Below are 16326 nucleotides of genomic sequence, written 5' to 3'. Positions count from 1 at the left end.
GTGGTCCCTTTTATTTATTTTTTGTTTTTCTTTCTCTTGCCTGAGGAGACATAACCAAAAAATATTGTTAAGACCCATGTCAAAGAATATACTGTGTATGTTTTCTTCTGGGAGTTTTATGGTTTCAGGTCTTGTACTTGAATTTCATCCATTTTGAATTTGTTTTTGTATATGGTGTGAGAAAGTAGTCCTGTTTGATTCTTTTTCATGTATCTGTCCAGTTTTCCCAACACCATTTATTGAAGAAGCTGTCTTTTCTCCATTGTATATTCTTGCCTCCTTTGTCGTAGATTAATCGACCATATAAGTATGGATTTATTTATGGGGTCTATTCTGTTCCATTATTCTATGTGTCTGTTTTTGTGCCAGTACCACACTACTTTGATTATAGTATAGTTTGAAATCAGGGAGTGTGATTCCTCCAGCTTTGTTCTTCATTTTCTTTTTCTTTCTTTCTTTTTATTTTTTTGGCTGCGCGCTGGCTTTCTCTAGTTACGGCGAATGGGGGCTACTCTTCGTTGTGGTGTGTGGGCTTCTCAATGCAGTGGTTTCTCTTGTTGCGGAGCACGGGCTCTAGGCGCAAGGGCTTCAGTAGTGGTGGCTCGCGGGCTTCAGTAGTTGTGACACGCAGGATCAGCAGTTGTGGCGCACGGGCTTAGTTGCTTCACGGCACGTGGGATCTTCCCGGACCAGGGCTCGAACCCGTGTCCCCTGCATTGGCAGGTGGGTTCTTAACCACTGTGCCACCAGGGAAGTCCCTGTTCTATTTTTTAAAATTTGATGAAGCACTTCAGTAGGCAAGGTACTGTGAAAACCACATGACCACCATAAAAAAATCATCTTAAAATGGTAGAGAATATAGTTTTAAATGTATTTTTTAAATCCAAAACTCAACTGCCAAGAAAGGAAAGGGGATCTCTCAGGCCAAAAATATTGAGAAATTGCAAATCCTGAGGATCAATAGGAATTACAAAAAGTAAAATCACATATAGAAGTAAGTCGTTATTACAAATATTAAACTTCACATATAAAATAACTATGTTTTATATATTTAAAAAAGAAGATGAGGAGTTGAAAGTTGGACTGAGTCACAAGATACTATTTAAAAATGACCAGGTGGATTAGAAAAGACCATTTAGAACTTCTAGACATAAAAATAGGGATGTAATTAGAAACTCAATGGGTGAGTTAAACAGACTAAACCCAAAGAATAATGTAGTGAACTAGAATATAGTTTTGAAGTTACTGATAAGTCAGGACAAGGAGATAAAAACATAAACAAAGTGGAGAAATGGAAGATAGCATGAGAAGGTCAAACATTTGTCCAGTCGGCCTTACAGAAGGAGATAATAGGGAAAAAATAGAGAAGCAGTATGTGAAGGGATAATGTCAGTTTCTCACAGTTCATGAAAGACACCAATCCTCAGTCCAAAGACTCACAAATAGTTCACTGTAGTCAGATGTTAGTGGTAGAATGTGGATGGTAGGTATATGAGTGTTCATAGCATATCTTCTTCAATTTGGCTGATTATTAGAAAGTTTTCATAATAATAAATTGAAGAAGTAAACCCCATGAAAGGAAAATGAATAAAAGTGAGAACAGAAATTAACAAAATAAACAGCAAAATTAGAATCACCACCGACCTAATTTGCTCTTTTAAGAGATTAAAATTGAACGCAACCAATCAAGAGAAAGTAATGCATGAAAATAAACAATATTAAGAATGCAAAGGAGGGCCTTCCCTGGTGGCGCAGTGGTTGAGAATCCGCCTGCCAATGCAGGGGACACGGGTTCGAGCCCTGGTCGGGGAAGATCCCACATGCCGCGGAGAAACGAAGCCCGTGCGCCACAACTACTGAGCCCGCGTGCCACAACTACTGAGCCGCTGTGCCACAACTACTGAAGCCCACGCTCCTAGAGCCCGTGCTCCCCAACAAGAGAAGCCACCGCAATGAGAAGCCCGTGCAGCGCAGCGAAGAGTAGCCCCCGCTCGCCTCAACTAGACAAAGCCCGCACGCAGCGACGAACACCCAACGCAGCCAAAGATAAATAAATTAATTAATTAATTTAAAAAATATGCACGAACAAGTCGGAATTTTTCCAGGCACGCAAAGTGGGTTTCACATTTGAGAACCTGTTCATGGACATCTCGGTAAAGACGGCAGATTGACCACGGACTTCTGTTTTCCCTCCGTCCCAAACCATCCTCTAAAATCACAGTGAAGGATTTGTTAAAGGCATAAACCCACGCGGCTGTGAAGAACTGAAGAAGACAACACAGTAACGTATTGGAAACTGGAAAGCAGGTGGATTTGTAGTAAATGATTTATCAGACCCAAGAGAGTTGAATCCTAAATACACTGCGGGGGAAGGCAAGACCCCCACTCCCCGGAGGCTGACCTCTGTGACTTCCCCTCTCCTACTTCACACAAAAGATGAAGTGTAGTCTCTGGAGAGAGTAAAACAAGGGGTCTCTGCCCTGGGGGATGCTAGACACATCTGACCGAGAATACTAGGCTAAAAGCAACGTAAGTACATATGCACAATAGATACGCGAGCCTTTCCCGAGCCCTTTTCCAGCGGCTCTCTTCCAGAATGTTGACAACCAGACCTTTACAATTGGGTCTAGAGATTCGAAGACAGTTCTCTGACCTATTTGAGCAGCCCAAGAGGCAAGACATGGGTCATAATATTAGGGGCACCCCAAGAAAATCGTCCGGCAAGGTCACCTTGCAGTGGACCCCACAGCTGACGAGCACCACCCATGTAGTCGGAGCTTCGGATCAGCGTTTTGGCCTTTCACTCTTAAATATGAGCAGACAGCCAATGATTTTATCAGACATCTCAGGGAAGCTCTAGCATAAAGACAGAAACCAAACAAACAGGTTGGAAGAAACAAAAACTGTGCCAGAAGGAGAGACATTTTTTTTCAAGTCTCTTATTGTTACAAATACCCCCTGAGAGGTGAGCTGTCAGGGCCATAAATTAAAGGAATCTTATCAAGTCAGTCAAGCTCATTAACACGTTAAAGGAGAAAAGCGAAGTGAGTGTCTCAGATGCAGCAAAAACAGTCAGCAGGACTGACCAGCCAGTCACATATGGGAACGTGATATGTGAACAGAGGCTGCATTCCTGGGGAAAGGAGGGCTGCCCACGTGGGGTACAAACAGAACAAAAGGCAACTAATTGTATCCCTGTGTCACCACCACATGTCAAAATCAGTTGAGGCTAGATTATTACTTAAATGTAAAGGAAAAAACGTTATAACTTAGAAGAAGATGTGGGGAAACAAATTACAACCTCAGCATAGGAAGAACGCTTTAAACAAAATACAAGAGCAAGAAGCTACTCAGGAAAATCTTGATATGTTACATTAAAAGCGAGAACAATTCTTAACTTAAAAAACACCAAGAAAAACCCACTGTAGACTGTGATGGGCTCTTAGCAACACACATAACCAACAAATTATTAGTCTCTTAGATATGTGAGGGAGTACTGAGAAAAATCAGAAAAACACAAACACTTCAGTGTAAAAATTAGCAAAACAAAAACAAACCTAAAACAGATAATTCACAGAAGAGAAAAAAAGAAATGACCCGTAAACATATGAAAGGATGGCCAGTTAATTAAGTTATCAAGGGCGTGGAAAATCAAATCACAGTAAAGTACCATTTTCCTCATATCAGGCTGGTGATAGTCAAGTTGAAGGGGCCCCCATCCCAGGGACACGCCCTAGAAATTCTTCCACAGGTGCATGAATGCTCACAGCAGCATTGCTTGTAAGAGCCTCCAAACTGGAAACAACTCAAATGTCTGTTGTTGGTGGAACAGTTAAATAAATTATGCGATGGAATCATGTATGCTAATGAAAATGAATGAAATAGGGCACTGACATGGGTGAATGTGAAGTATGTAAATGGAGCGCAAATTGAAGTCACCAAAAATGCATACAATAACGGTTCTATTGATAAAAGTTCAGAACAGGCAAAACAAAACAGTATGTCACTTAAGGACACTCACACATTCATAAAACCATCTTTAAAAACAAAAGTGGTAAACACCAAGTTCAGGATAGCACTCACCCCCTTGGGGGGCAAGAAGGCAGCAGTAGAAGGGGGCCCTCGGCATGTGCCGTGTGTGTCGTGTAGCGGTGGTGTAGTCTGAAGCCGGATGGAGATGCCATGGCTGTGTGCTGCACACGTTATCCCTGTTTGTATTGTATAAAGTATCTTTAAATGCACTTGGGATGTCTTTACGAAAGCTTTCGTAAGTGTGATTGACCTTTTCAGGATTTAAAGTCTCTAAGGTATCATGGGCCTGTCAGATCCGTGAAATGATTTCTTCTTGGGGGAGATTTTGGCCAGCTGCTTCAATGGTGAATGAAGGCATAGCTTCATGTGAAGGCCAAATGGGCTGTATTGTATTTCAAAGCCAGCTCTCCTTCCGAGGTGCAGGCCGAGCTGCACAGGACTCGTCGGGCCGCTGTTGTCCGATGGCAGCTGCTCTTCCCCTGGGCGGCCCGGCCCGAAATTGGTAACGCGCATCCTGTGACGTTGGTTTCTAGGAGGAGCACGGAGAAGCCAACTTGCTGAGCAGTGGAGCCCTGACGTGGACGAGGAAATTCAGCCTGGATTATTTAGCCCTGGACTTCAACTCAGCGTCACCAGCCCCTGTGCAGCAGGTAGGAAGTACTCTGTGTCTGAGAATTCCCAGGAGATTCCATTTCGGTTTGGATTTTGTTTCGATGATTCCACCATGGATGTTCTCTTTGCAAAGTCTGAGACATACAGACACGTACAGTGAAGAGTCTTCAAATCAGCCCTAATTCTGCCGCCCAGAAGTCCTGGTGTATTTCCCTCGGGGGGAACGTTCTTTGCATGTCTATGTGTAAATGGACGTAGTCTTCGTGCTCTTCAAAATTCGGACCATAAGGTTTGTTGAGAAATTGCTCTGGCAGAGATGAGGGTGGGGTAAAGTGTAGTCCAGGCATAGGAAGGGCCTGCTGAGGGAGGAAGTAACAGCCCCGTTTGGCTAGACTCTGGGGAGTGGTGACGGGAGCTGTCAGCTGGCTTTGAAACAGCTCCGTCAAGGGCCTCAAGTGCCAGGTTGGGCAGTTTTGACTCCTCTGAGTAGTAGTCTTGTCTGTGGAGTGGTCAGCAGAAATAACACCTATGTTGAAGCCTGTCGTGAGGATTCAGTGAGTTAATACGTGTAAGGGACCTTAGCCATTGACTGTTGTCACTCACTGCACAGGGGAAGCCATGGAATGAGTGGCTGGTAAGCAGTGGACAACGGCTAAATATTTCTTAGCAAGGGATGGTCGTAGTCTAGACTGCGCTAACAGTGTATTATTGTTTGATGAGAAAAATCACTTGCTGAACAGAATATACAGTGTAATTTCATTTTGTGTGTGTGGAGAAAAGAAGAGTCTGGGAGGCTTCCCTTCCCTTTTGCTGAATGAGCTCCCACTTGCCCTTTACCTTTCGTTTCATTCCACAAACCTAAAATGATAGTCCAGCAAAGCTGGTCAGCGGGATAGACAGAGAAGCACAGACGGTGCATTAGCCAGTTCTGGTCGGCTGTGCAGTGAAGACAAGCCCCGAATCTCTGCGGCTTTCGACCGCAAAGGCTTCTCAGTTGTCGCCTGTGGGACAGTCCGTCACGGTCCCCACGTGAGGCATGCCGGCGTCCTGGCAGGGGAAAAAGGGAGAGTGCAGGATCGCAGGACGCCTCTCTTCTCTTTAGGAGGGGCACCCGTCACCCCACTCACGTTATACTGGTCAAGGCGAGTCAGCTGGCTAGGGCCAAGTTGAAGGGAGCGGAGGTGAGGAGAGATTCACGCACATTCACACGCAGCGTGACACTTCTGCAAGTGACGACCCAGGAGGGAGGGCCAGCCAATACTCGACACTGTAAGCCACCAGAGACTGACTGACATTGTGCCGAATTTTTAAATTGGATGTAACGAAAGCTTTCTGTTCTCCCCCTTCAGAAACTCCTCTTCTCAGAGGAGCAGAGAGTAGACTACGTGCAAGTGGACGAGCAGAAGACGCAAGCTCTGCAGAGCACAAAGCAGGAGTGGACGGACGAGAGGCAGTCCAAAGCGTGACGGCGCTGGGCTGCGGGCAGGGGCTCTGAGGGGGGCCGGCCCTCGTCAGCGGCCGCGCTCGCCCCTGCCGAGCCTCAGGCCGGTGCGCCGGGACGTAGACAGCCCCATCCCGGCAGGGTGGGAGCCACCAAAGCAAAAGAGGCGTCAGAAATCTTCTCCAGTGGAGCCTTTGACGTGCAGATTGGAGCCAACGGGATGACATCTTTTGACTCCAGCGCCTGAAGTCTCGACCTCTGTCCTGTGCTTCCGCTGGAATCATGAATGATCCGAGGAGAGACGCGCCTGGACACCGTCTTGTCCCCACCCCTGAGGACACAGTGCAAGACACCAAGCCTAGGGATGGTGGCAGGAAGACAATGCGAGTGACAGGAGCATTGAGTCCCGAGGTCCGGCATGAGCATATCAGATGACCCCGGTGGCTCTAGGGACATCGTTGTGCTTAAGCAGCCGCCTGTGGCCGGGTGTCCCTTTGCTGTTGGCCTTTTCCCGGCATGCTTTCACACGCACCGTCTCATCCCTTCCCCTCAAAGGCCTCGGAAGCTAGGCTTGGCGGCGATCACTGCTCCCACTTCGAGGAAAACAATACCAAGAACCAGAGAAGGGAACGCTTGGCCCAGGATGACTCATGGAGTGAGACAGCGAGTCCGGCTCCTTCCGCCGTCTAATGCTGCCTCAGTCACTTAGGGTAACTTCGGAGACGCGTGGGAGACACGTGCAGACACGGGATGACTCATCAGCTCCTCTCCCTTTCATAGGATTTTGAGCAGGTGCTTTTCCACTTGAAAGGTATGCCTGTCGAGCCAGGGTTTCTTTGTGTGGTGTCCAAACGGGGCACTCTAGCGTAATCAGCAGTTACCATTAGAGACACCTCCCGACCATCAGTGTGAAGTCCATGCTTGGTTCACATGGTCCCCTTGCCATGTGTGTCCCATGAGCTGGCTAGTGCTGGCAGAAGAACCTTTGCCACCCCGGGGAAAGCTATCCCTGGCCACACTGTGCTGGACTCAAGCTTCTGAGTGATTGTTATGACCCAAAAAACAACAGCAAACAAACCAACCAAAAACCGGTGACTTCAAGTCTCGGGTTTCCCGGCTAATGTTTCCCTTCTGCTTTAGTGGTGACTAGCTCTGGAGCGTGCACACGTTCCCACCATGCAATGAGGGCATCTTGTCACCCCTTCCTTCCTGGGGCACTGGGGTTCAGGGGACCCAGACGACAGGCTCGATTGGGCACGGAGTTTTACTTAATGCCCCTACCTGATCCTTCTGAGCACCTGCAGCCAGAAGACAAATCTGAACAACTGGGTAGTCGGCAGGTTCTGGCCCACTGTTCGGCCACGGTGTCTCATATACGGGGATGGATCACATAGGCGGGCAGGTCTGCGGCAGCCAGGGTTAGGCAGGGCAACTGTAGGCTTTGCTGTAGGGTTTCAGGGTCTCGAACTGCTCCGAAGGTAAGTGCCAAAATCTTGGCTTTTCAGCCCAGAAAAGAAGTAATTTTGATGTTCAAAGCAGCACGGTCTGGTGACATCATTTTCTTCCCAGAGCAAGACGGGGGGCAATTGCCAAGGGCTTGGACTAAGTTAAGAGTCCTTAGTGAGCCTGGATGGAGCCACGAGAGGGCTCCCTGAGCCCACGGCCTGCTCCCCGGCCAGAGCCTGTAAGGAGCTGCCTTCTTCCTTCTGTGACTTGCAAGGAGTCACAGAGCCTCAGGCAGGAATCCAGGGCTACGGACTGCCAGTTCCCATAGATGGTGGCTTCCCTATGTGTGGGCCACCTGTGTTTGGGTCACTGATTGCCTGACAAAGGCCAGTGCAGAAAAACTGGACGTCCAAGTGTCAAGTACCTCAGCAGATTGAGGATAGATTGGAATAGTAAAGGCAGCTGAAATTTTGTCGGCAGTGAAATGTCATCCAGTTGACCAAAAAACAAAAATCTGTTTCTACAAAACGTTTCCAGGGACATACTTACTGCACGAAACAATAGACACTTGAGCAGTGTGACTTGTTTGGAAGTGATTAGGGATTTAAAAAAATATGACTTCGCCAGGGCGTATAGGATTATGTCTTGGGTGTATGGGATTCCCAGGGTGTACGGGATTATGTCTTGCTTTGATAAAACTGCTAATGGATGGCTACACAAAGGCGTAATGATTCAGGGACACAAAATACAGGTAGTTTTGAGCTGACGGCAGCATATGCTCCTGGGAAAGGCACCGTAAATCACAACGATGCCGGCCAAATCTTGTTTTCCGGCAGAGGTAATCCACGTGTAATGGAGGGCTATGATTGTGATGGGGTCTGAGGGATTTTTGTGTTTTTTTTTTTTTACCAGAAATGATCCCAGATACCACTCCAAGTCAAGTACACGTGGCATGTCTGTACACTGCGCAGAGTACACCTTTCTAGAAGATCTGGGAATCAACAGGACAGTGCAGCAATTAATCTCGCATTATTTTCTGTAGCTCCTTTTTGCTCCGTTTCCTTCCGTCTCCTTTCATTAGGAAATACTTCCAGATCAGGGGTTTTGTCATGCAGAAAGGGGGACCGAAGGGTCTCAAGCCTAAGTCCACAGGCCCAGGAACGTTGGGAGTTAAGCTTTCCTCGGGGAGGGAGGAGCCCTGAGGCCCAGCACACAGCCTGGCTACAAGCGCATGGTGTGACCCTGGGGACTCAGTGTCCAGACCAATTCACCACGCAGCAAGCAGCAGCTGAGTCGTGGCCGTTGGGTCCGGGTCGAGACTGATGGCTCCCCTTAGGCCTGGCTTCCCCCCTCTCAAGGCCTCCTCCTCGGGCCCCGTTCAAACCACCTTTGTACCCACAACCGTGCAGATGTGTAACAATTCACTACGCTTTTACTATTTCATGTCTGGCATTAATAAAAGTCTTATAAGGAGAGGAATCGTGACCTAAGTGCCCTCTTATTTAAGTGACGACATCTGAAAAACTCCGGGACACATTCTGAAACCTGAATAAGTGGAAGTAGACTTCACTGCCATTTTCAAGTACAACAGACTTCACCTGACTCCCATGGCATGACCTGCATCCATGTTACTTCGCTGCAAACAGTTGAGCGGGTGGCTGTAAGCAGCGCTGCTCCTGCTCAGCCAAACCACATCTTGACACCTGGGTCAGCAACTAGCTCCGATCATTGGCAGTAAAGTTACCGGCTCTGCCAGATACCACGTATAACACCACCTTTGTCATTACTGACATTAAAAAGCAACAGCGCCCAGCTTGCTTCTCCCCAGAGGGGGTCTCTTGTGCCACCGCCTCCCTTTTCCCTATGGCTGAGACTCCCAGTTGCCCTGGCTGCCAGGTCAGCAGCATCTCTAGGCCACGATGTGAGGCAGAGACCACCAGAATAGCAGGGGCTCAGGTCTGGGGAAAACAGGCCAAAAGCAGAGACCCTACAGCCAACGGGAGTCCTGGTGCTGAGAGGAAGGAGGAGAAGCCACGTGAAATTCCTCCCCCTGGTCAAGTACGAGGCTGATTACCATGAACGCTTTTTCCTGACACACACTCCAGACCGAGCCCTTGACCTAAAGGAGAGCAGGTCGGCCCACAGGGCTAACCTCAGAAGCAGGGGCCGGGAAACCTGACCTAAAGGTCTCTGAGCCCCAGGCCCCTCGTGCTCTGGCCCCTTTACTTCAGCAGACAGCTCCCTAAGTTGCCAGCTTTCTACTTCTTTATTTTCCTTGATCTTAAATTGCATTTATCGTTATCATTTCCCTATTTTAATTGTCATTTGTTGTTATAAATTTAGTTTTTATTTTCTGCAACTGAGAGCGAGTGGCAGTGGTGGAGGCTGGAGCAGGGGGCCCGACGGGAGACAGCAGAGCTGAGACGCACACTCCCCGCCACGGGCACTTCACCGACGGCAGAGGGGGGCTGGAGAGCCGCGGGGACGGTCAAGGCTGCCAGGTCACTGGAGCTCCACGGGGATGGTAACGAACCTGAGCCCACTCTGCCGCCGCGTACAGACATCGGTTCCTGGGCGAGCTCCATGGGGAAGGCAGAACGATCCATGGCCCGCGTCCCCTCTGCCTTATCAGAGCCATTTGGCTTCTGTCCAGCACTGTGGTTTTGCTCTTGGTTTCATGGTCAAAACCTCCATTTCCATGAGTTTCATCTTTTGCTTACCTTTGTATGAACAATTGCATCCTAACTGTTTCATATCTGTCTTGAAATTTTAAATCATTTCCATTGTTTAGGTCTTCAACATGAGACTTTTAATTCACTTTCACACTCTACGGTGGTAGAAGTCAGAATAGTGGTTATCTCTATGGGGAAGAGGCAGGAAATAAAAAGTCAACTTGTAAATTATACTGTATTAGAGAAGGGGATGAGTGGTGTGGAAAAGAACAGCATGAAGAGGATTGGCTGCACACTGCGCTGTTGGTGGCCGCAGGAAGAAGTAGCGTGAGAAGATGAGATCCGGGCAGACTCGCAGGAGATGAGAGAGTCAGCCAGGCGCAGTATTGGAGAGCACATTCAAGGCAGGGAGAACAGACTGTGCAGAAGCCCTAACTCAGTAGAAAACCTGGAATGTTGAGGGCACAGGCAAGAGGCCAGCGTGGCTGGCGTGGAGTGAGCAAGAGAGAGCAGAGGAGGTAAGAGGGGCAATGGGGGATTCACAGATTAGAATGTGGGGGCTTGCTGGCCATTACAAGGACCTCTGGCTTATGTTCTGGGTGAGAATGGAGCCCGCGACGGGAACTAGGCAGGGGAGACGTGATCTGACTTATATTTTGAAAGGCAGCATCACCGTAGCCACCAGAGCTGCTGCGTGCCGGCGGGGGAGATGCTCCTTCATCACCGTCATCGCCATGCCCACCGCCACCATCCCCAGCACCAGCGTCCCCCTCCCTCCAGCCCACGCGGCCAGAGCTCTCTGGGTTCTGTCCCGGCAGACTCCGCTCACGCACATGCAGGAACAGGGACCGGATCTCCCCGCCACTGGCTGGCAAGGATCCCCTAAATGCAGCCAAAAGATATGAAACACAGGCTGTGAAGAAACTGGGCCTCAGGCGAGGGAGGACCCTCAGTGACCTCTGGGAGCTGAGACCCCGAAGAGGTGAGCCGTGCAGCTGCCCCAGCTTGCTGTCTACACGGACTGTCCGGACCGAGTCCAGCCGCCTCCCCGGGTCTCGGGGGTGGATCGCAGAGCGCAGGCAGCCGGAGCTGGCGGGTGGAGGACCGGAGAGGACACAGCGGCACAGGGGGAGAACCGTGCCCAAGGGCGGAGGGTCCGCTAGTCGAAACTCCGAATTCGGGTGACATCATATACAGTACTCAGAGGGATCTTGTCTCAGTAGTGTGGAAAACTAAAAGCTGCTCTGCTCCCACCCATAAAGTCTCAAGGCAAGACTCAAAAGGATCAAACTGTTTCCAAGTAAGTTAACAATATTAGATTTTTTGAAGTTCTGGAATATACTTAGGAAAAAAAATACCCAGCACCCAAGGAAAAGGGTATGCTAAGATTCAGAAAACTCCAGCCCGTTATGAGGAGACAGATCAATTGATAAAAGACATCCCAATCGGAAAGGAAGAAGTAAAGCTTTCTCTGCAGACAACGTGATTGTCTATGTAGAAAACCGAATGCAATGTACAAGAGTGAGGAGAACCAGTCAGTGAGTTTAGCAAGATCACAGGATAAAGGATATCAGAGGGAGCTAACTCCGCCTGCCCAAACGCTCAACTAATTGTTCTTGTACCAGCACTTTTCTGCACTGATCTGAAACAAGTCCAGTCAGCCACAACACTGCTATTTTACTGTGCCTAGGGTTTTTCTCTTCTTGTGCAAACCAAGTTTTTAATTTTAGTAGGAAACCAAGCCAATTGTGACAAGGATGTTAGGAAACCAGAAATCTGGTAGTGGGTGTATTTTCTGAAGAGAAATTGTGATAGAGTCTTTTTTTTTTTAAAGATAGTCTGTTTCCTCTCTCTCTCTCTCTCTTTTTTTTTCTATGCCGCGTGGCTTACAGGATCTTAGTTCCCCAACCAGGGATCGAACCCGTGCCCCCTGCAGTGGAAGCACGGTGTCCTAACCACTGGACTGACAGGGAATTCCCTGTGATCAAGAGTCTCAAAAAAGAAATAGAAAAGTAAACATTTAGATCAATATTTCTAACTTTTGGAAAATACTTTAAGGAAATAACCATTCATGGAAAGAATTACATACATGAATTCCATTGAATCGTTAACCGTAGCAATGAAAAAACTGAAAACAACTTAAATGTTCAATGATTACATTATGATGCATCTTATATACCTTCACTCAATAACATATTTTTGAAGAGTTTTTAGAATGTGGAGAAGCTAGTATGTTAAATGAAAAAAAGTCAGGAAAAAATTTAATGCTAAACTTGATGACTTCTACATTGCATACCGTTATACATTTAGCGTGCAAGTACAACTAAAATAATAGTTCTAAAATGTTGACAGTAGTTAGTGCTGAACATCGGGCTTGATTTTCATTTTCCTAAACTGTCTTCAATTACCTTGTACTACTGGAATATCTGAATTCCAGAACCTTCCCTCCAACACGAGGACAAAGATAAAAAATCCAGAAATGCATCAGCTGAAAAGAAACTGTGACACAAAACAGTAGCCTAGTTTTATTTTCTGCAGTAATACACATTGAAGCATCCCACTCCTCGAGCCGCAGGGAAACCAAACAAGTGAACCAAGCGATACCAAGGGCCAGTACTGGCAAAACATTAAACCCAAATAACAAAGTGGTGATTACTCAAGTTTGAATTCCCTAAGCCTTGCCTAGTAGGGGACACAAGGTTAGCCCTCAGCCCCCTTTCCTTCGCGTAGCCTTTAGGGGGGCAGGGGCCAAAGGCGCTGAATATTCCCAATCACCCGGGAAAGCTGATCGAGGACGGAGTCGATGGAAATTCGGAAGAGATCAAGGTCTTCAGCAGTCCATCTACTACAAGTGAGGGAAAAGGGAAATCAGGTTAAAGGGGAGATCGCTCACGTAGGTCCAGGGCACCAGCCCCCAGCCCCCAGCCCCCTCCTTATACCAAGCCCGTATATGGGCGGCCCCATCACAGCACTCTTAAGACAGAGATCAGATCCCAGCACCTGCCACCGACCCCCGCCCACGGCAGACTCTTCTAGAACTCACATAGTTAGGGCACTGCCATTCACTGTATATTCCTCCCGAATCACGCCTGGGTCACGCTGGGCACCTGCGATCAGAGCTCTGTGGGCCATGTGTGCCTCCAGTTGGGATCGGAAAGGCACTGTGAGCTTGCTGGGGGAGACGTGGTTAAGGCACCATCCGCTACTGAATCTGCTGGTATCTCGGGCTTGCCCACACCTCAGAGGCCCGTTTTTACCCCAGGATGAGACCGCCCGGAGCCGCCTCCCTAACCCTTCGGTCCTTCCCCACCCTCCAGGCTCCTCAGGCATTGACAATCCCCTTTCCTGCCAGGCTGCCCGCCCCTGCTGCCCCTGACTGCGCCCTGCGCTCCCCTCCGTCCCCTCCGCAGGCGGCCGCCACGTACCCGGCCACCGCACCGCTGCCCCAGCCCAGGGAGGCTCCACGGAAAGGATACAGCACCAGCTGTCTTCTTCCAGGCCCGACAGCCGCGAGCGCTGCACCTCCACCACGTCGTCTTAGGGCACGTGACGCCCGCCCACCCTGACGGCCTGCAGCAGGGCCTCCCCTCGCTGCTCCTCCTCGGCCAGGCCCACGCCGGGCTTCCGGGCGCCGGGGACCACCCTCGCCTTCAGGGCTACCTGATCTTCTCCGGCAACCAGGAGTTCCGGAGCTTTGCTGGCCACCTCGGCCCCCTGCGCCTGCCGCGCCGCCGTCCCCCGGGGCCTGCATGGCCGCCGCGCGTCCCTCTGAGAGCCGAGGAGAGCCTGCGCGCCTCACGCGGCCCCGCCCCTTCGGCCCCGGGACGCCCAGGGCGCCTGCGCAGACACCCCTGACGACGCCTCCCGGCTCCGGATTGGCTGCCACCCTGCCCCCCGCCGGCCGCCCCGGAGGCCCCGTCGGGCTGCACAGACTCAGCTCCGGCGTGAAGCCCCGCTCCTTTCGGGCGCCCCGGATGCGCCTGCGCAGACCGGCCCCTCCTGTCCGGGGCCGGGAGGCGTGGGGCGGGCGCCGAGTGCCCACGGAGTCACCGCCGAGCCGGGAACGCCGCCTTTCCGTTCCCGAGGCCTTGACCCGTCTCCCAAACCATCTGCTCCAGGCAATAAGGGCCACCCACGCACCCCCATAGCCCTCCGACCCTGCCCCCCGGTAAAGCCCAGAGTAAACCGCAAACAGCAGGGGAAGCGTAGGACCTCCAAGCAGCGGGGTCTCCGCCGAGCGGGGAGGTCAGGGCTGGTGGGCGTCTTCACTGACCCCATCATGGAGGTGCCACCCGCATGACCTCGTCCAGACCCTATTACCTCCCAAAGGCCCGCCTCCAGAGTCCGTCCCGTGGCGGGGTTAGGGCTTCCATGGGTGAGCTGGGGGAGGGGGAGGGACTGGACGCTCAGGCCATAGGCCAGCGCTGCTCAGCTAACCCGGGCTAGGTTCCCGTGCGTACTCTTAGCGGGGAGCCACTGACTTACCTGACCGAACCCAGAAACAGCATCTTTCCTGCCGGAGAGCTGATCCACGTCAGCTGTCCTGAGAGATGCGCCAGCCAAGGCCTCACAGGTCCCCCCTGGGCCGGCCCGGCCCCTCGTGTCCCAGGGCCAGGAGGTGACACGGGCCGGTCTGGCTTCCTCTCGGCTGTTTGCAGGCCACTCCTCCACCCGCTGGGCTGGTCATCGTCCTTCCGCAGCCCTGCCCTCGGCCCCAGAGGCTGCCCCGAGGTGGACGCTCACTCAGCAGGCGCCCTCGCCCGGGCTGCCAGTGCTGCACTGGTGAAGCTTTAACACTGGCTCTCCAGACGCAGCAGGGGCCCTGCATCTGCTGATCTCCACGCTGTACCCACTCCCACCACAGCCGACTGACTAGGGAGGCCGAGCCGCGGTCCTGTACGAAAGCCAAGTGGGAATTAAAGCCTCACAGTCACTTACGGAAGACTCAATGAGCTCTCTGTCCCAGGTTCCCCTGTGGGAGTTGCAGAGGGGCAGCCATGAGCAGACATTCTTATAGTTTTTTAGTTTTAGGTTTAGCAAATAGGTTTTAATCATCATCACTGGAAAAAGAAAAAAAAAAAAAAACCATCAGTGCAGAACCGGACTCACATGGGTAGGTAGTGAGTAGGCGTGGACACTGGTTGGACATGTGCGGGAAAAGCCCAGAGAATGTACTGAGCAAGGGTCTAGCATGTTGGCTTCTGCTGTCGTCCATATCACAAGAGGAAACTCATGAATTAACCAGACCCACCTGAGGGTCTGAAATAAGGGCAGAAGGAGGGTCAGTGGGACGTCTAGGGGGCTCTGACTCCCGCCTCCGCGAAAAATACCTGATGGACATCCTCATACATACCCATTAAGGGGACCAGTGGCAAGTTCCCAGGAGCAGAATTGCTGGGCTTTAGGGATGGGCAGCCGTCATTGGATTCAGTCGCGCCACGCTGCTCTCTGCTATGGCTGTACCCGTCTGCACTCCTACTATATTCTTGCGACCTTTGGGGATTTCCTTTTCTGTAACTAGCCTATTCATATCCTTCGCCCATTTCCAAAAACATTGGTATTGCTGTTATCTTCTTGATGACCAGCAGGATATTTTAAAAACATATTCTTTTTTAAAAATTAATTAATTTCTCTTTGGCTGCGTTGGGTCTTCGTTGCTGTGCGCGGGCTTTCTCTAGTTGCGGCGAGCGGGGGCTACTCTTCGTTGCAGTGCACGGGCTTCTCATTGCGGTGGTTTCTCTTGTTGCGGAGCACGGGCTCTAGGCGCAAGGGCTTCAGTAGTTGTGGCTCGCGGGCTTCAGTAGTTGTGACACGCAGGATCAGCAGTTGTGGCGCACGGGCTTAGTTGCTCCGCGGCACGTGGGATCTTCCCGGACCAGGGCTCGAACCCGTGTCCCCTGCATTGGCAGGTGGATTCTTAACCACTGCGCCACCAGGGAAGTCCCTGTTCTATTTTTTAAAATTTGATGAAGCACTTCAGTAGGCAGGGTACCGTGAAAACCACATGACCACCATATAAAAATCATCTTAAAATGGTAGAGAATATAGTTTTAAATGTATTTTTTAAATCTAAAACTCAACTGCCAAGAAAGGAAAGGGGATCTCTCGGGCCAAAAGTATTGA

At 50.3% G+C, this 16326-nt stretch overlaps 2 protein-coding genes across 3 annotated transcripts in view; one reads left to right on the top strand and one right to left on the bottom strand.

Annotated features, from left to right (window-relative positions):
* Positions 1–6828, top strand: part of GAB3 (GRB2 associated binding protein 3) — a 57131-nt gene extending 50303 nt beyond the window's left edge. Inside the window, exons 9-10 of one of the 2 annotated variants that reach the window (XM_082447847.1) lie at positions 4566–4682; positions 5994–6828. In XM_082447847.1, coding sequence (XP_082303973.1) covers positions 4566–4682; positions 5994–6110 — 234 coding nt within the window. In that variant the 3' untranslated portion in view covers positions 6111–6828. Of the gene's footprint in view, positions 1–4565 lie in introns of both variants that reach the window. The other variant, XM_082447846.1, reaches the window with a different exon arrangement.
* A 5875-nt stretch (positions 6829–12703) lies between these two features.
* LOC309652212 (uncharacterized protein) lies at positions 12704–15554 on the bottom strand (the record flags this gene model as incomplete). The annotated part of the gene is made up of 7 exons (XM_082445726.1): positions 12704–13048; positions 13247–13375; positions 13680–14431; positions 14524–14583; positions 14689–14746; positions 15455–15462; positions 15534–15554. The coding sequence occupies 7 exons, from the start codon at positions 15552–15554 to the stop codon at positions 12937–12939; spliced, it is 1140 nt and encodes a 379-aa protein (XP_082301852.1). The 3' UTR covers positions 12704–12936.
* Between the last annotated feature and the right edge of the window lie 772 nt (positions 15555–16326).

Source organism: Balaenoptera physalus, assembly GCF_965194825.1.
Source record: "Balaenoptera physalus genome assembly, chromosome: X".
NCBI lineage: Eukaryota > Metazoa > Chordata > Mammalia > Artiodactyla > Balaenopteridae > Balaenoptera > Balaenoptera physalus.
This window is presented reverse-complemented; position numbering and strand designations above follow the sequence as displayed.